This window comes from Mirounga angustirostris, unplaced genomic scaffold (genome assembly GCF_029215605.1).
Source record: "Mirounga angustirostris isolate CCGP_5_RB_7025 unplaced genomic scaffold, mMirAng1.0.hap1 SCAF_13, whole genome shotgun sequence".
NCBI classification, from domain to species: Eukaryota; Metazoa; Chordata; class Mammalia; order Carnivora; family Phocidae; genus Mirounga; species Mirounga angustirostris.
The window spans coordinates 11,312,349-11,330,926 of record NW_026991721.1 but is presented as its reverse complement, the minus strand read 5'-3'; the positions used below and the strand labels follow the sequence as shown (position 1 = coordinate 11,330,926).

General features: G+C 42.6%; 4 protein-coding genes across 14 annotated transcripts in view; 1 reads left to right on the top strand and 3 right to left on the bottom strand.

The window, feature by feature from the left end:
- Positions 1–4,820, bottom strand: part of LOC123857114 (oxysterol-binding protein 1) — an 83,726-nt gene extending 78,906 nt beyond the window's left edge. For 5 of the 6 annotated variants that reach the window (XM_064576361.1, XM_064576363.1, XM_064576362.1 and 2 more), the window contains exons 1-2: positions 4,399–4,820; positions 2,404–2,515 (exon numbers count right to left, since the gene is read on the bottom strand). In XM_064576361.1, coding sequence (XP_064432431.1) covers positions 2,404–2,515; positions 4,399–4,413 — 127 coding nt within the window. In that variant the 5' untranslated portion in view covers positions 4,414–4,820. Of the gene's footprint in view, positions 1–2,403; positions 2,516–4,229; positions 4,344–4,398 lie in introns of those variants that run through there. The other variant, XM_064576364.1, reaches the window with a different exon arrangement.
- Positions 4,817–18,578, top strand: part of LOC123857113 (olfactory receptor 10V1-like) — a 71,422-nt gene continuing 57,660 nt past the window's right edge. For 3 of the 5 annotated variants that reach the window (XR_010406838.1, XR_010406837.1, XR_010406839.1), the window contains exons 1-3: positions 4,817–5,777; positions 17,288–17,364; positions 18,043–18,134. The gene's annotated coding sequence lies outside the window, so the exon portion shown is untranslated. The remainder of the gene's footprint in view (positions 5,778–17,287; positions 17,365–18,042; positions 18,135–18,578) is intronic. The other 2 variants (XR_010406835.1, XR_010406836.1) reach the window with 1 other exon arrangement.
- Positions 14,153–15,091, bottom strand: LOC123857115 (olfactory receptor 10V1-like). Its single transcript, XM_045893588.1, has one exon. The coding sequence runs from the start codon at positions 15,089–15,091 to the stop codon at positions 14,153–14,155; it is 939 nt and encodes a 312-aa protein (XP_045749544.1).
- The window catches only part of LOC123857111 (olfactory receptor 10V1), a 70,379-nt gene continuing 66,235 nt past the window's right edge, over positions 14,435–18,578 (bottom strand). For both annotated transcript variants that reach the window (XR_010406840.1, XR_010406841.1), the window contains 2 exons: positions 16,726–16,764; positions 14,435–14,570 (listed from right to left, as the gene is read on the bottom strand). The gene's annotated coding sequence lies outside the window, so the exon portion shown is untranslated. The remainder of the gene's footprint in view (positions 14,571–16,725; positions 16,765–18,578) is intronic.

Sequence of the window (18,578 nt, the reverse complement as noted above, 5' to 3'; positions counted from 1 at the left end):
GCTGAAGGCAGTCGCTTAACCAACTGAGCCACCCAGGCGCCCCAAGTTTTTTTTTTAAAAAGATTTTACTTATTTGAGACAGAGAGAGCTCGCGCACATGCACAAGCGTGGAGAGCATGAGTGCGGGGGGGGGGGGGGTGCAGAGTTGGGGGAGGGTAGAGGAAGAGGGACAAGCAGACCAAGCAGACTCTCCACTGAACAGGGAGCCAGCCACGGGACTTGGTTCCAGGACCCTGAGATCAGGACCTGTGCCAAAATCAGACACTCAACTGACTGAGCCACCCAGGCGCCCCTGAAGAATTAAGATTTTAACTTTAGGGGCATTTGGGTGGCTCAGTCAGTTCAGTGTCCAACTCTTGATTTTGGCTCAGGGTCCTGAGATCGAGCCCTGCATTGGGCTCTGCACTGAGCATGGAGCCTGTTTAAGATTCTCTCTCTCCCTTTACCCCCCAACTCGTGTACATACGCAGACTCTCTCTCTCTCCCCCAAGAAAGATTTTAACTTTATAATTCATATATATTAGAAGGATTCATATTTGGAAATCTTTTCTCCATTATAAACTTTGTTGACCAAGAAGTCTTTCTTAATCACTTACGCCCTAGGGTACAAAGTGGGCTAAGCATAGGCTACTTCACTGCCTTTACTTCTTACTACCTGTTCTTTTACCATGTAACCCTAGGGGCTTTTTCAACGTGTGTGAACTTTTCTTTTTCCTACCATATCGCATGCAGTTTTGTACACTCTAATGTCCTTTTAAGGCAGTATTTTCCCCAACTTGTGAGGAACACAGAAGCAGAAAAAGATTGTCCATAGCATGCTGGAAGTCAATGAGAAGAGATGAGACTATTTCTCTTCTGTCCAGGTTCAAAACTGAGGACATCTTAGTATGCCATCTCATTTTAATATAATATCTCTAGATCAATTCCATCAACTTTATTTAATCCTGAGGAATTTGCTAAAAAAACAATAACATTCAGTACAATACTTTAAAAGAAAAGGAGCTCTAGAAACAAGCACACAATGTTTGTAACTTCTATTGTATCCTACAGGTTATTACTAAACTAACTTCCAAAAACAATTTGCAATTCGCATCAGTTCCTTGCATTTGCAATTCTATTCTGCATCTCTTTCCCAGTGATCTCCATGGAGAGAGAACAGCATCTTAGATCATGTCATCCTCTTGGAGGCTCTCATCTCCTAAACTATGGCTATGATCCAAAAGGTCTTTGGTTTCCTTCTGTAATCAGTCTCGCTTCTACCTTAAGTGCTTCTCTTGCTGCTCCTGATAGTGGCAGTTTTAATCTCTACTGAATTTTGTAAACCTTGACTAACAATACTATGCTTTCTCATTTTTTCCAATTAATTCAGCTCAGTCTAAGTTTTAATAAATTCAAGCTACTCACATCATTGCAAAATGAGTAACCATTATCACACCTTTAAGACCTTTTATTTGTTTTTGATATTCAACATCTTAAGATCAGTCACTATTGTGAAATTTCCTCTTGCTACTTAACTTTGAATATTTGCTGCATAGACAGAAATGCTGATTCCAAAGAAATCACCCATATTTACACATCCCAGCAGAAACAGTTATTGCTACTTTTCAACACCAATGGTTAAAGCAAAAATATTTGCATTAACTCTTACCTACTTCTTTTTTGAAAACACATTTTATTAGTATATTTGCTCTAGGATCTCTAATTCTCAAACTTTATCATACAAAATTGTTGCCTAAGTTTCCCATTTTAGATTATTATAACTCTTGAGCCATGTTAAGTTTAGTCTGGCTCTTTAATTTTTTTACCCTTTAACAACCCCTAAAATATTTATCTACATCTTGGGATGAGAAAATTTCATCTGTGCACAACACTTTTCTAACTTAAGAAGACTTCCTATACCACAATTCTTAGAATAAAATTCTTTTTATTTTATTGATGATACTATGTAAGGCAATAGTGGGGTCATGCAAGACATCAATGGTTAGCTGAGTTTTAAAACATACACACCCAAGTCCAAGTTTTCTTTTAGTCTACGAGTTTTCCAAAAGTTACATGTTCCACAAGTTAAAATTTCCTTCTTCTAGGATTATTTTAAATCTTTATAAGATGTCTACTTGTCTAACCATTTGCATGCCTTATAGCATCAACCTAGAGCCATAGATAATATAGCTGGAAGGCACAGGGCTCAGAGAACATCTGGGTTTTATACATAAATGAGGCAAAAAAGGGGCCCAGGGGATTGAGATAGATGCTTCCAGTGAAGACTGAACTATTCTGAGACCAAGAATAGAATATTTTGCTAAATTTGTGAATGTAGTTACTCCTAAGACAAAGCACTTACAAAAAAGAACATTTGAAGAGCAAGAGACCAAGATGACATTATAAGAGAAAGATGTCACTTACCAACGGCACCTGACCCAAATGTATCATCATTGAATTGATCAATCTCTTCATCTTCTTCTCCCAAGCCCTGAAATGCATCTTCATCTTCATCCAGAGGACAATCCTCTAAAGACTAAAAAAAAGAGAAAAGAGATTATCTATTCATGAAGTTCACACCTTCATTTAAAAAATGTTCATTTTATCTTCCAATGATCAGAATAGCTTATGACCTCTTATAAAGACAGCATTTTTTTCTACCCCCAATTTTACTGACATTGGAAAATGGCAGTATCTTCTTTCAGTTTCTCTTTTCCCAAACACTCCCATTTCTCTATCAAGAATCTAATAGTAGTATTTCTTCAGGCAACCAAGGAATTAGGCCCCCAACTTTCTTGACATCACTGGTTAGAACAGTAATGACAACTCAAAATGCACACTTTATCATTATTTTGAGTTTTATGTATACTTTTCAACAAAAGTATCATGTTCCTCATTTTCATGTCAAAATTTCAACTATTATGTCCTTTTAAAGCTTTCTCTTCATTTCCCCCCGTTCTGTTTTCTGTAGGCCCAAACTCTGGTGATGAAACAGAAAGCTAAATTTTCAACCCCAATTAAGTGAACTCTGGAAAAGCTGTGATATGGTGAGTTCAAGTTTTGGCCCCATTCTTACAAGTGGTGCAAACTTGATTAAGTCATATTCTGGTTAACTCATTAAATACCTCTTAAGTACCTACTGTGTCTCCAGCTCTGTGTTAGGCTCTGAGTGGTAACAAAGGGATGATACCTTAGAGAGTTGTGAGGATTAAATGAGGCAAAGATTTGGCAAAGATTACAGATTGCTAAACAATGCTAGTTATCACCAATAATTTAGGTCTGTTCTATTTTAAATATTACCCCGCTCCACTTCAGTTTTCAACTAATTTCTTATTTTCCAAGTTCTCTTTTCTTTTGGCAACTCAGCCCACTGCACCTCATCATCTCCATGTTTACATCAAGTCAGTTTGGTCTTGAACCATTCCTATCAAGTACATGTGTCCCCAGTTTGCAAAGACTCAGAATCACAATACCACATATCAACAGGCAGGTCTGTGATACACCTTGCCAGGCAACCTCCTTAAATAGGCTTTCCCAAAAGCAAGGTTAGGCCGAAAGGCCATTCTACCCGTCTTAAGCCCTTCCAAACTTGCACAAAGCAGGCATACAACTGCCTCCACATCAGAGGCAACTTCTAGCTGCACTCCCTTCCAAATCACAAAGATCTACTTAACCAAATCACTGCTTTTTTAAACTATAAAGACTCTTAGGGATCATCCAGAGCAGCCCTCTCAGTCTACAAATCTAGAAACTTTATAGCCGGAGACTAAGAGTAGCTCAAGGTCATACAGTGAGTTAGTGGCAGGTCAGGACTCTCGACTATTGCTACATTCCCGGGATGGTCACCAAACCCACGTCTCCCTCCACTCGCCCAGAACTTCCGCGGGACACGCCCCCTCCCAACTCGGAGCCCTCTTTGGTAAACACTCTCGGGCCTCAGTAAAGGGCAAGTCCAGCGCCCCCCGCCCCCCCCCACGCTGGGTGCCCGTGCGGACGGGTGTGTGTGTAACTGGAGGGGAGCTGGTTCCGGGTCCAAGGCGGGAAGCGTGTCTCTAGGCTTTCCTTGGAGACTCCCCCTCAAGAAGAGCCAGGGGGTGGGTGCAACGCTCTCCCCTGCGCGGCTCCTCCCGGGGTGGGGGTGGGGGATGGTGTGGTTACAGCACTTAACGGACGCTCCCCACCCCAAAACAGAGGCCAACTCTCCCCAGCGGCCACTGATAGGACAGTCCCGCCCCTTGGAGCCGGCTCACCGCCTTCGGATTAAAGCCGCGACCCCAGGCCCCACGCGTTCTACTCGGCCCCCGGGGTCCCGCTGCCAGCCCCTCCTTCCCCAGGGGCGCGGGACGGACGCGCGCGGGGTGAGAGAGGAAAGGGGGCGCGGGAGGGAGGGAGGAGTCACTTCCGGTCGCAAGAGCTCACCTCGTAGCGGAACATTCTTGGGGAGGGGGAGGGAGCGGGGAGGGGAGTGGGGGAGGGAGGGAAGAAGCGCTGACTCCCCGGTCCTCCAAGCGCGGGTCCTCCACCGGCTCGCGACCCCTGGCCGCCGCCGTACGCCGGAGCGTGCGTGGGAACGTGCACAGGCGCGCCTCGGGGAGGGCGGCCGCCCCGGTCGGCGCCCTGCGCGGCGGCTGCGCGGGGACAGATTTCGCGTCCCGCTTCCTAGTGTCAGCGGCGGGAAGGAGGTCCCGTGGAGAGAGACTGCGCACGCGCCGCCCGTCGGGGGCTCCCTCGCGAGCCGGACTCGCAGCTCCGCCCCCAGCTTCTTTGCGCCCGCCCCGCGCTCAGGTCCGAGTCACGAGTTTTCCGTCACCGACGGGGCGGAGAAAACCCCTGTGATTGTCACAGGATGTGGCTTTGGAGAGACCCAGGCTGAGCCCGGGCTGGGAGAAATGGAGGTTCCTGGGCTGTTTTTCCAGCGACCAGCACGGTCATCGGGGGGCTCGGCTGTCCTCGCGATACACCCTGTGCGCGGAGTAGAGGGGGAAAAGCCCGGCAGGTGCAGGTCATCGAAAGGGGCTGAATTCGTCGCCACTTTGAGCGGCACGTCACCCGCTGAATCCACAGCAGGTCGGGGCTGTGATTTATGTGTCTCGAGGTGATGACGGCGCCCGGTTTTTATAAAAAGCGCAGGCTTGTTCCGGGAGGTTCGACCAGGGTGATATTTTTAGGCGCCAGGCGCTCCGGGCACGTGGCGCGGGGGAGCCAGCAAGGTCATCGAGGCCGCGGAGCGCCACCCCGGCTGGGGGACACCACCTCCCGAGCGGACCGCGCCCAGGCAAGAGTTTGTCCTGGTTATAAGCCTCCGCACCCTGGTTCCGGGAGCCTGAGGGTTCGCGACCTGTGCTGGCACCGCCCAGGCCCTTTCGGCCCGTGGCGCTCACGGCACTCTCTCTTTTCCCGTAAGGACTAAACTTCAACCGCGAAGAATGAATTCCTGTGCATTTCGCAACTCCCTTCTCCGCGTGTCTGAAAATGCAGCCTGGCCTAGGAATGGCATACAGTAAATTCCTCACATGCTAATCAGAGTCTGAGCCTGGACACTTTGGATTTGGAAATAGAAGTTCTGGGTGGGAATCGGTGCTTTGTCACTGGCCATCAGATTTTGGGCAAGTTATCTAAACATCTCTGAGCCGTAATTTCTTTGTAAAATGGGTTTAATGGTACCTGCCTCACAGAGTAGTGGTTCAATGGCATGATGATGTTACTGTTACTAATAATGGTTGAAATCTGCCTGGCATTCTGCTATGTGCTGTATATGGATTATCTCATTAAATCCTTCCTTATGCCAACCCCGCGAGGTAGGTACTATTATTTTCTCTCTTTTGTAAGTGAGGAACCAGAGGATTAGAGATGTTAAGTAATTTGCCCCAAACAACCCAATGGCAAGTAGCAAAGCTGGCAACTGGGGCCTCTTTGAGTCCAAAAACCTAGTATCTGAAGCACTGTGACAATTTAACAAAAGCAAGTGCTTACGTGGACCAGGCCTGAACCTTAAAGAAGAGTAGCAGGCGGAGGATAAGATGATTGTTGGGTTTCAGGCATGCACTGAACATTACAAAACAGTATTAGGTAACAGCAAGTCTTAATAATGACCAAAGAATCTGTACTATATAGACCAGGGGTTGGAAACTATGACTTTTGGCTGAATCAGGCCCGTTGCCTGCCCCCGTTGCCTGCCTTTTTAAGTAAAGTTTTGTTGGAATAGTCACTCTCATTTATTTATAAATTGTCTTTGGTTGCTTTAGGGCAATGAAGGCAGAGGTTAGTACTTAGAGTGGAGACCATTAAGCAAGCAAAGCCTAAAATATTTACTAACTGGCTCTTTATGGAAAATGTTTGCTAATCCTTGATACAAATCATGTTTCTCATCACTGTGTTAGAAATCAGACGTTAAAAAGAAACATCTCTAATTCATGGACTACTTAAGAAAATATAATGGCAAGCAGAAAATGTTTAGAACTGAATGATAAAACATATTAAGACTTTCAGGATACAGCTAAAGCAGTTTATAAAGGAAAATAGGAAAGTCTGAATATAAATGAAGTGGGTAAACTCGAGAAAGAAAGAAATAATACTCAGTATTTAAAGAAACAGAAGTCACAGTGTCATAGAGAGGATGAACAAAATTATCCATTTTTTCTCACCTAACAACCTGTTTGTGAGGGAGATTGAGAGTTCCTTTAAGAGAATAATGCATTTGTGTGTGTGTGTGTAATAGATCCTTTAATAAGAATGGGTGGGTACAAGTTCTCACAAGTGATTCTTTCGAAATAAGGTATGATGCCTCTGGAGAGTGTCCTTTTGGGTGGGTGAAAGAAAAGTCTCTCTTGCATGCCAGGTAGGTAGAAGAGGCTTTGACAGTTGAGAGAGGGCATCAGTTAGACAAAGCCGCTGAGTTTTCTTTAGCACCGTCTGTCCTTTCTCCAAAAGCTGCAAATAATCCCTTGTGGTATTTATAGGCTCTATACATTCTTTTAAAAAAATTGAGGTAAAACAATCCATTTTCTTGTGAGACTCTTTTAGATGGCATTGATTTTCATTAAGTAATGTGCAAATCTAAATCAGTGGTTCTCTGCCTCATCAAGAGTGCTAATTAAAACACTGCTGGGCCTCATCCCCAAAGTTTCTTTTTTTTTTTTCAAAGATTTTATTTATTTATTTGACAGAGAGAGACACAGCGAGAGAGGGAACACAAGCAGGGGGAGTGGGAGAGGGAGAAGCAGGCTCCCCGCAGAGCAGGGAGCCCGATGCGGGACTCGATCCCAGGACCCTGGGATCATGACCCGAGCCAAAGGCAGTCGCTCAACCAACTGAGCCACCCAGGTGCCCATCCCCAAAGTTTCTGATTCAGTAGGTCTGAAGTACGACCTGAGAATTAATTGCATTTATAACAAATTCCAGGTGATGCTGATGCCACTGGTTCTACTTTGAGAATCATTGCTTTAAGACATTAAACGTGAATGCAAAGTGTTATAGAGAAGGAGAAAGAGTGATGGACTGCCCAGAAGGTGATTTTTCATGAAGCCAGAAAAGTTACAGTACTTTGTTCCTCCTGGAGGTTCTAAGAGAGAATCTGTTTCCTTACCTGTTCTTAGCTTCTAGAGGTTGCTTGCATTCCTTGGCTTATAGCCCCATCCTCCCATTTTCAAAGCCAGCAGCCAAGCATCTTTCAAACTCTTCCTCTCATCCTCTCCTTCTGTTACGACATTTTTCTCTCCCACCCTCCTGCTTCCCTCTTATAAAGACTGTGATAACAGTAGGGACATCTGGATAATCCAGGATAATCTCCCCATCTCAAAATCCTCAATCCCATCTGCAAAATCCCCTGTACCGTATAAAGTAACATATCAGGGGTTCTGGGGATTAGGCTATGGACATTTTAGGGGGAGGGGGCATTTTACAGTTTACCACATGTCGCTCAGTTGTTTAAGCATCTGACTTGATTTTGGCTCAGATCATGATCTCAGGATCTTTTTTTTTTTTTTTTAAAGATTTTTATGTATTTATTTGACAGGCACAATGAGAGAGGGAACACAAGCAGGGGGAGAGGGAGAAGCAGGCTTCCCGCTGAGCAGGGAGCCCGACACAGGGCTCGATCCCAGGACCTTGGGATCATGACCTGAGCTGAAGGCAGTTGCTTAACTACTGAGCCACCCAGGCGCCCCATGATCTCAGGATCTTGAAATCAAGCTCTGCTTCGGGCTCTGCGGTCAACGGGGAGTCTGCTTGAGATTCTCTCTCTTTCCTCCCTTTGTTCCTCCCGCCCCCCATGCTCCTGCACTCTCTCTCTCAAATAAAAAAATCTTTAAAAAAATAAAATGATTTTTGGTAGTATAATGAGAAAATGTTTTAAAATTTAACTATTTCATATACTACTTAAAGGTGAAAAATAGAAGGTTTCACTAGGTGAAATCATGACGGATCATTAAAAGGAGAGTCAAGAATGAGTGAGAAGGAGCCGGCCCACCCTCCTGCTATGGATCCCAGGGGGGCAACTTAGTGCTGACCAGGCCTTGACACTAATGCATTGGGGGACATCTGTCTTGTATTAGTAGTAGTACTGATTGGCTGCCATGTAGAGGTGGGGAAATAGGGTCGTTTTCCGGGGTAGATCATGGCATTGGAAAATAAAAGCAGAAAGCCAGCTTCTTCATACATTTTTCTGTTACTGAACTGTGGTAAGAGTTGGGGTGAGCTTATAGTTGCTTCCATTATTTCCTTTGGCTTTTTTGAGCATTGCAGGGCAGGGATGGGGGCACAGGGAACGATTCCCCTTGTCATTTATCTACACATCCCAGGAAAGGATGAGGATTCCCTCCTTCCTGGGCCCTTCTCAGAATAAGTGATGGAAGGCAGAAACTATATATTTTGCATTCAGCATTTTATTCTTATCACATCATTTACTTCAGCACTGAATAGTAATTGTTTGAACATTTTTGAGTTCTTTCAATCATAAACCAATATGTAGAGAAGAATTGGCAAAATAAAAAATGGATTCTACCTCCTGGTTCATAGGAGAGGTCTTCACATGCTATACCTTGAAGGCCCAGGTCTTCAAGTACCTTTAAGTATCTCTTTGCCTTGGTTTCTCACAGTTCCCATAGAATCACGAGAACAGGGTCGGGTGGCAGCATACCATTCAGAATATATCATTGCCCATTTACTGGCAACAGCTGGGGCTAAGGAAATGGGGGCAGGGTAGAAGAGGACTAAGAAGGGTAGGGAGTAAGGGAGGAAATCCTATGAAAGCTTAAAAAGCCTAATTCCCCATCCAACACCTTGGTGTTCCCTGTGCCTCGGGCTCACTGGTAGTCAGTTTTGAGCATTAGCTGGACTTCTGTATTTCCCCCTGTCTAAGTGAGAGAAGGTAGGTAAGCTTCTAGTTTCTGGCCCTTTCTTGAGACAGTTGGGGAAAGAGATCCAGGCTGTTCCCTGAGACTGATACACTGGAGGGAACTTGGCTGTATCTCTTTGGGCAAACCTTGCAAGAGAAAGAGGTTCGCTCAAAAACGTATGAAAATTAGTCAAATTCCATGAACACCATTCTCCAAAAGCTACCTTCTTGAGGCATTCTATTAACAGAAACCTGATGTAAAATACAATGATTCAGGCATACTTGCTTCCCTCACCTAGTAGCTAACACTTAGGGCAATTTTGATTGAAGAGATGCTTGCATTCTGGTATTCTTTTTTTTTTTTTTTTTCCTATTGGTGAGATAGGATATTTATACTGTAAAACACATGACATTTTGGACTTTGATGGTTAACTTGGGATGTTGTAGTTATTCGATATGCATAACAGACCATCCAAATTTAGTGGTTAAAACAATAACGATTTATTTCGCTAATGAATCTGCAGTTTGGCCAGGACACAATTGGAACAGCTCATCTCTGCTCCAGGTGGCATCATGTGGTACTGTAGCTTGAAGCTGGGACTGACTCCGTGGTGGTTGCTAGAACCATCTGAAGTTTTACTGCCTGGCAGTTGGTGCTGTCAGCTGAGACCTCGGTGGGGTTTTCAGCACTTACATATGGACTTTCTGTGTGGTTTCTTACTTTTTTCACAGCATGGTGGCTGGGTTCTAAGAACAAGTGTCCCATAAGGGCCAGTTGGAAGCATATCCCCTGTCAGGACCTAGTCTCGAAAGTGACATAGTGTCACTTCTGCTGTAGTGATAAGCCCACCTAGATTCAAGGGCAAGAAAGATGGACCCCACCTCTGGACGGAAAGAGTGTCAGCATCACAGTGGGAGGAGAGCATGTGGGAAGGGATATGTCATTGTGGTCATTTTGGAAAATTGGAGCTAAGAAGTAGGAGACAAGGCTTTTTAGATAAGAGAGGCCAGGAGACCTCTTGAAACAGAAGTCAAATCAAGGTAAGTATTTTTCTTCCCTTAAAAAGTCATCATCACCACCACCACTACCTGGGTTTATATGATGGTGTGTGAAGATGGGACAAAATTAAAGGACACCTGGGAAATTTTTGCAGTTTTGGAGCTTATAAAATCTTTGGTAAGGACATTCCCTGATTTCCATGGTGGAATGTAGGCCATGTGCGTGCAAAATCCCCATAAAATGCAGCTTGTCAGTCATTGCTGTGTTCATTCCAATAACGGGGGCTATGTTCTCTATTGCTGCACAAAAAATTACTCCAAAACATAGCCGCTGAAAACTAAAATCACTTACTATCTTACAAGGCTTTGGAGGGTCAGGATTCCAGGAGGAGCAGCTTAGCAGGGTGGTTCTGGCTTGTAGTGTTTCAGGAAGTGCAGTCAAAACGTCAGCTAGGGCGCCCGTCACCTGAAGGTGGGTCCGTGCACTCATATGGCTGTTGGCAAGAGGCCTCAGTTTCTCCCCACATGGACCTCTCCTTGGAGTTTCTTGGCTGTTCTCAGAACATGGCAATTTCTCCCAGAGTAGTCAGGGAGAGGCTGTAGCCACAGTAGCTTCTATGACCCGGTCTGAGAGGTCCTAGGGATCACTTCTGCCACATTCTATTTGCTAGAAATAAGTTAACTAAGTACAGCTCACACTCAAAGGGGAGGGGGATTAGGCTCGACCTTGTAGAGGGAGGAATAGCGAAGGGTTTTTGGAAACCACAACCTGTCTGAAGGCAAACTCCAAACCTTTTAACTGTGGCAAATTTCTGGACAGATAGATTCTAATATGATACGATCATAAAATATCAGTGGTACAAGTAAGGTGGTGTTGGTGCAGGAATATACGGACTGACTTATGGACCAGAGTAAGCACCCAAGAAATAGAACTTGACAGAAATGTGTGTTTACTATGTGAAAAAGATGATATCTCAATTCAATGGATAAAGGAAACATGATTTGAAAAATATACTGAAGCATTTGGTTATTTATTTTGGGGTAAAAGTTAAAGCCTTATAGCACAGCATACAACACAATAAATTCCAGAATGATAAAAAAGTTCCATGTAAAAATTTTTTTTTTAAAGATTTTATTTATTTATTTGAGAGAGAGAGAATGAGAGACAGAGAGCAGGAGAGGGAGGAGGGTCAGAGGGAGAAGCAGGCTCCTCGCAGAGCAGGGAGCCCGATGCGGGACTCGATCCAGGGACTCCAGGATCATGACCTGAGCCGAAGGCAGTTGCTCAACCAACTGAGCCACCCAGGTGCCCTCCATGTAAAATTTTAAACATAAAGCAGCAAGAAGAAAATATGGATGAATATTTGTATGATTTCAGGATAAATTTTCAGAATTTATTTACTATAAAAATGGAAAAATCACAAAGCAAAAATCTGAATACTGAATTCTATAATAACCTATATAGTATATATAACATGTAATATATGCATAAAATAAACTTTCAAAATGTCTTCAACACAAAGTATTGAATAAAGTACAAAGACTTAAAAATAGATCTTAAAATTCTTTAAGCATCTAAGAAAAACCCACAAAAAAATTTTTTTTTAATTTTATGTTAATCACCATACATTACATCATTAGTTTTTGATGTAGTGTTCCATGATTCATTGTTTGCGTATAACACCCAGGGCTCCATTCAATACATGCCCTCTTTAATACCCATCACCAGGCTAACCCAAACTTCCACTCCCTCCCCTCTAGAACCTTCAGTTTGTTTCTCAGAGTCCATAGTCTCATGGTTCGTCTCCCCCTCCGATTCCCCCCCTTCATTTTTCCCTTCCTACTATCTTTTTTTTTTTTTTAAACATATAATGTATTAACGTACCCTATCACCCAGCAATTGCACTACTGGGTATTTACCCCAAAGATACAAATGTAGGGATCTGAAGGGGCACATGCACCCCAATGTTTATAGCAGCAATGTCTACAGTAGCCAAACTCTGGAAAGAGCCAAGATGTCCATTGACAAAAAAAATTTTTTTAAAGATTTTATTTATTTATTTGGGACAGAGAGCACAAGCGGGGAGAAGGATCAGAGGGAGAGGGGGAAGCAGGCTCCCCGCTGAGCAGGGAGCCCGATGCTGGGCTCCATCCCAGGACCCTGGGATCATGACCTGAGCTGAAGGCAGACACTTAACTGACTGAGCCACCCAGGCGCCCCAACCCACAAAGTTTTTAAATAGCTATAAAATATATAAAAAGGTCAATTTATTTAAATGTAAACAAGATTAACAGTTGCCATTGTAAAACCACCAAATTGACAAATAAGGAAAAACTAAAGAAAGAAAAAGAAAAGGAAGGAAGAAAGAAGGAAGAAGGGAGAGAGTGAGGGAGGGAAGAATGGAAGGAAGGAGGAAAGGAAGGAAGCCAGCCCAGTGTTGACCGTGAAATTATAAGGCAAATACTTTTGTAAATAGTTTTCGGGAGTGTAAATTTATAGTCTTCAGGAATGCAATTTGGCAATGTGTGTAAAATACGGGTTTCAAATATTTTAACCCTAGGGAAGTAATTAGAGTTAACACACAATGAATCATATTTAAAGATGTTTATCACAGTGATACTTGTAATAATGAAAGACTGGTAACCATTTAAACGCCAATAAGGATAAACGGAAATGTTATGACAATCATATTTTAGAAGGCTACTTCAGCAAGGCAGATGTTTATATTACAAGTTAGAGAATGAAGCAGGATACCAAAGTTCAAAATATAATACTCATAATGTATAAAGTACCCAAATATTATCTGAGGTTTATTTTAATTGGTGGGGTTAGAAATGATTTTTAACTTTTTTCTGCCTACTTTTATATGTTTCCCAATTTTTCTAAAATCAATGTGTATTATATTTAAAAATGGAAAAATGTTACTTTATGTTTTTTAAAGATTTTATTTATTTCAGAGAGAGAAAGAGAACATGAGGGGAGAGGGTCAGAGGGAGAAGCAGACTCCCCGCTGAGCAGGGAGCCCAGTGAGGGACTCAATCCTGGGACTCCAAGATCATGAGCAGAGCTGAAGGCAGACAGTTAACCAACTGAGCCACCCAGACGCCCAGGAAAAATGTTATTTTAAAAGTAGAACCATAATAAGACAGATTGGCAGGAACAGAGAAAAGAAGTTCTTGTACCAGTTCTGCCAAATAACCATTAGTCCCTTGACCCCTTCTTGAAATTTCCCATTCTGAATGGGGTGAAGATACTGTTTATAATTTTGAAACATCACAAATGACACTTTTGAAATGACAACACGTTCCAGATATTTATTACATTCCAGATATTATTTTTATAACTTTTCAACACTAATGGGTGTCACAGTAAACATTTCCCAAGACTCAGTCAATAGAAGGGAGAAAAATAAGGCTTTATGAGTGGAAACTCATAAGGAATTATTAGTGCTCTTAGAGGGAACCTCTTGTAATTATTCTATGAGTATATAGGAATGCTAACAGCATGTCTCAGTATATAACCTTGTGAGGAGATAACAAATAAGAATGTCCTTTGACATCACTTGAAGGAATTCATCAATTCAATAAATATGTGTTGACTATCTGCTTTAGCCATTTTAGGCACTGGGGGTGGATCAGTGAACAAAACAAACAAAATACATACCCATTAAGAATTTTCTCTTATTTTAAATGTTAATACCTAACTTTCAGGAGCTTGCTCTATACTTGGGAGCTAGAAATAGGAACTGGGGCCCGAGGAAGTAGTAAATCAGTTCCCCTGAGTTGATCATTTTCTGAAGAAGAATGCCATTTACATGAGCCCAGAAACCCCCACATTGCCTAGCGCAGCAAATGTCTTTTCATTACCTTATTTAGTGCATCTTTCAGTTCCTTGTTCCTCATACTGTAGATCAAGGGGTTCAAGACGGGGGTGACAAAGGTGTAGACAACAGACACTACACGGCCCATTTCTGGGTTGTAGCTAGAGCTAGGGCGTAAATAGATAAGGCTACAGCAGCCATACTGGAGGAGAACCACGGTCAGATGAGAAGAGCAGGTAGAGAAGGCCTTGTGCCGCCCCTCTGCGGAGCGGATCTTCAAAATGGCACCCACAATGAAGATGTATGAGATGGAGATCAGGGAAAAGGGAATAGTAAGGATGATGACACTGGCAATGAAGATCATGGCTTCTTGCATTCGGGTATCTCCACAGGCCAACCGCAAGATCGGGAGTACGTCACAGTAGAAGTGAGTGATTCTGTTTTGGCCACAAAATGGCAGGTGGAAAATCAGAGCCGTTAGTTGTAAGGCTAGAATGAAACCAACGACCAGGGCTCCTGTAGCCAGCTGGGCACACAGCTGCCATCTCATGATGAGGGTGTACCGCAGGGGATCCCGAATAGCTACAAACCGATCATAAGCCATGATCCCCAAGAGGATACAGTCAGCACTGCCCAGAAAGACAAAGAAGAACATCTGTGTGCCACAGCCAGTGAAAGAGATGGGTATTCTCCCCATGGTCAGGAGGTTGACCAAAGCGAGAGGGGCCACGGTGGAAGAGTAAAAGATCTCCAGAACTGCCAGGTTGGCCAGGAAGAAGTACATGGGAGTGTGGAGTGAACACTCTGCCCAGACAGTGAGAAAGATTGTGGCATTACCAATGAGACTGCCAATATACATTAGCAGGAAAGCCACAAAAATAAGTATTTGTATCTCCAGGATGGGTGAAAATGGGTGAAAGTGGAACTGGATGTTTATGGTTTGGTTTTCATCCCCCATAAAGGTGACACATCAGATTTTCTAGGACAAAAGAAAAAGTATGTTAGGAAAGAAAGTGCTTTGAGCTTTAGGATGAAGGTGATGATACTGTGTTAGCCCCTCTAGCTTTAATAATCTTGAAGATGAGTTTATACTGGGCAGGTCACTCTCTATTCTTGCTTGTGTTTGCCGGCTCACATTTTCAAGAGAGTTGGCTCAGGTTAACTATAAAGCCTGTCACTTTGAGTAAGAGCCAAGTTAATTTGCCCCATGTGGCAACTGAGCTCAGGACTTTGACTTCACTTTTGTTTTGCAAGAACCAGCTGAACTAATAACCCCTGAATTTCTAAACATACACATTGCCTAGCAATAATATACTGGCTGTCAAATATGAAGTCATAATGATCTTGAGTCCAAATCCTATAATATACATTGGGATCATATTGTCCCATATAAGGGGTGCTCCATTGTTCTCTGAAGGGTTATCTTCCTAGACAGAAAAAGAGGTCAACTTGGGCCAGTGCAGCAGCATTGAGCATGATGGTTTCATTACTGGTTTGTGATTGCAGAAAAAACTCTCAGCCTTCTAGTATTTTGGCCCTTAACTGTAGGCACCCCATACTGTTTGCAAACTTCCTCTGTGTTTTTTTTTTTTTAAGATTTTATTTATTTATTTGACAGAGAGATACGCAGCAAGAGAGGGAACACAGGCAGGGGGAGAGGGAGAAGCAGACTCCCCGCTGAGCATGGAGCCCGACGCGGGGCTTGATCCCAGGACCCTGGGATCATGACCTGAGCCGAAAGCAGATGCTTAACGACTGAGCCACCCAGGCGCCCCGTTTATTTATTTTTTATTTATTTTTATTTTGTTTTTTTTAAAGATTTTATTCATTTGATGGGTAGATTTTCATTTAGGCAGAGCATATAGTCTTGTAAAGTGTGACTTAAGGGTTCATGGAAGGAAAACATTCCTCTTACAAGCTGGCTGCAGCTTACTTAGTTCCTTTGTGTTTAGGAAACATTGTCACTGAAAATCTGCCCATCTTATTAGTACTTATTAGTTTGACTTCAGTTAATTCAGTGCTCAAAACTCACACTGTTTTCCTGTATGAGGAAAATAATCCTCTCTCTCCATCTCCCTGAATCTCTGTTTGAAGATTAGGCTGATGTGCATTTCTGGTCTGGGCATTGCCCTGCTCTGGGCCTCACCACTGAACGGGACCAAGCACCGAATGTAGAGTTTCCTTTAGACTATAGGGAGTAGATTGGGCTAGAATAAACTTCAAAATGAGACTAGAGCATTTAAGACAGCCAGGGCCTTGTTTCACCTTCTTTTGTAGTTACTGTCACACCCATAAACACACCCTCTACCCAATAGTCATCCCATAGGAAGTCATCCAAACTCCTATAGGTTTGTTAATTACTACTTGGATCTGGGTTAGGCTCATCCCTCCAGGAAGGAAGGCTAGACATTTACTAAAGGGATAAAAGTTGAAGGGCCTTGTAAAGACTTTCATTCATAAAATTATTTTTTTCCTGGTAAAATGAAAAATTTACCCAGCTAAAATGAAAATGTGAGCTAAGATGCATGGGGGTGGGAGTGTAAATGAAGAGGGTCAGTTATAATACTATTTTACCTGTCAATAGCACCTTACCTGATTTTGCCAGAATCAACTCAACTTCTCTTTCAGTCCCTGTAAAGGGGAAACACTTAATTTTTTTATTTTATTAAAAAAAATTTTTTTAAGTAGGCTCTGTGCCCAGAGTGGAGCCCAACACAGGGCTTGAACTTACAGGTCCTGAAATCAGGACCTGAGCTGAGATCAATAGTCAGACTCTTAACTGCCTGAGCCACCCAGGCACCCTGAAAGGGGGAATGTTTTAGAGCACTATGCATATGGGAGGAAAAAGTGACATAACCTGGATATAAACCTTGAAGAACAACTGGATGTCTTTATAGCAACTTAGGGGCAATTTGTTATAGACCACTCTATGCTTTTTCAATGTATTTATGTTCACTATCTCATTTAATTGCCTTAAAATGTTCAGTAGGTAGGAATGTAGCTATTAAGACCTCCATCTTGAGGCTGAAGCACAGGAAGGATAATTAACTGACCCATTATCCTTCAGTGATTTAGAGGTAGAAGAAAGACTAGCATTTAGATCTCCTTGTACTTATCAGTGATTACATAAATCTTAGCTTGATTCTTGTTGCAGGACCATGAACCAGTTGTGATCTTCTCACTGACACTCCCAGTGAACTCAGAACAAACCAGCAAATGGCTTTTCTCAGGGTAAGGCTCTTAGATATATAGAAGAATGACTTTAATTAAGCTAGAGGAAAAGATAAAGAGAATTCTATTCAGAACTTGTAGCCAATTCCATGAACTACAAGGTTTGTATGCTAAAAACGCTGCTAATTCAAATAAAACTTGGTGAGACTTGGCTTCGCCTCTAAGGAGGTCAGATTATTCTAGGATTAAAGCTGTGCTTACAGGCACCAAAAGCATCAATCTCTGGTTCCTAAAAACACAGGCATACCAGTTGGTCTGCAGAACTGGCAGTAAAGCCTTGCAGAGTTAAGAATTTGAGTACTGGAGTTGAGAAGACCTGGGACCATCCCCTGTCTCTGCTATTTACCATCTGTGTGACCCTGAACAGCTTCTCTCTGTGCACTTCACTTTCTTCATCTTCGAAATGCAAATAATATCAACATCTATCCCATAAAGTTGTTGTAAAGATTAAATGAGGGAATGACTATAAAGTGATTTGTACAGTATCTGGTGGTGGTGTCATTCCAGGCTAGCTATTGCCATAATTGATTTTTGAAAAGCTGTACTAATAGCCCTGTGTGAGTCTTGCCATAGATAACATGAGTTCTTATTCTGTTATAATAGTATATCAAATCTTTGATGAGCATGTTTTCCTGCTTTTCATTCCCTATGTACAATTACATGTCTTTACCTCCACAGGCCAAGGTGTAAGTATGTGGGTGTGGCATTGTTATTACTCCAATTTGAACCAGGACAATCTAGTCCCATGAGGGAATCCAGTGACTATAAAGGTATTTCCATTTTCATCTGAATTTTCCAGTGTATCTTGACCTTTCTGAATTTTAATTACTATCATTGATGACTTAGGCTATTTATATTATATTTTCTCTTATTTCACATTCTCCAAGAAGGAGGGGCTCATGGCTCTCATATCTCATGCATATCATTGTACACCCAGCACCTATCATTGTACCAGAATACAGGAAGCAATATAAGACTGAATGCATACATGAATGAACGAAGGATTTTTTTTGCTTGTATATACGAGGGAAAGGGAGAACATATAGCTTTGTCTGGGATAGTTTGATGTTCTAGTAAGGAGTAGTTCAATCCTCGTAAGAGATGAAAAATAGTAGGGAACTTATCCAGAATATTTTGAATCTTGGAGCCAGAGCCAAAAGAATTTCCACCTGATTCCTTAGGACCATACAGATTTGTGTTAAATAATGGCATGT

Excerpts from the sequence above, each read along its gene's own strand:
- LOC123857115 (XM_045893588.1), bottom strand. The coding sequence starts at position 15,091 with ATGGGGGATGAAAACCAAACCATAAACATCCAGTTCCACTTTCACCCA.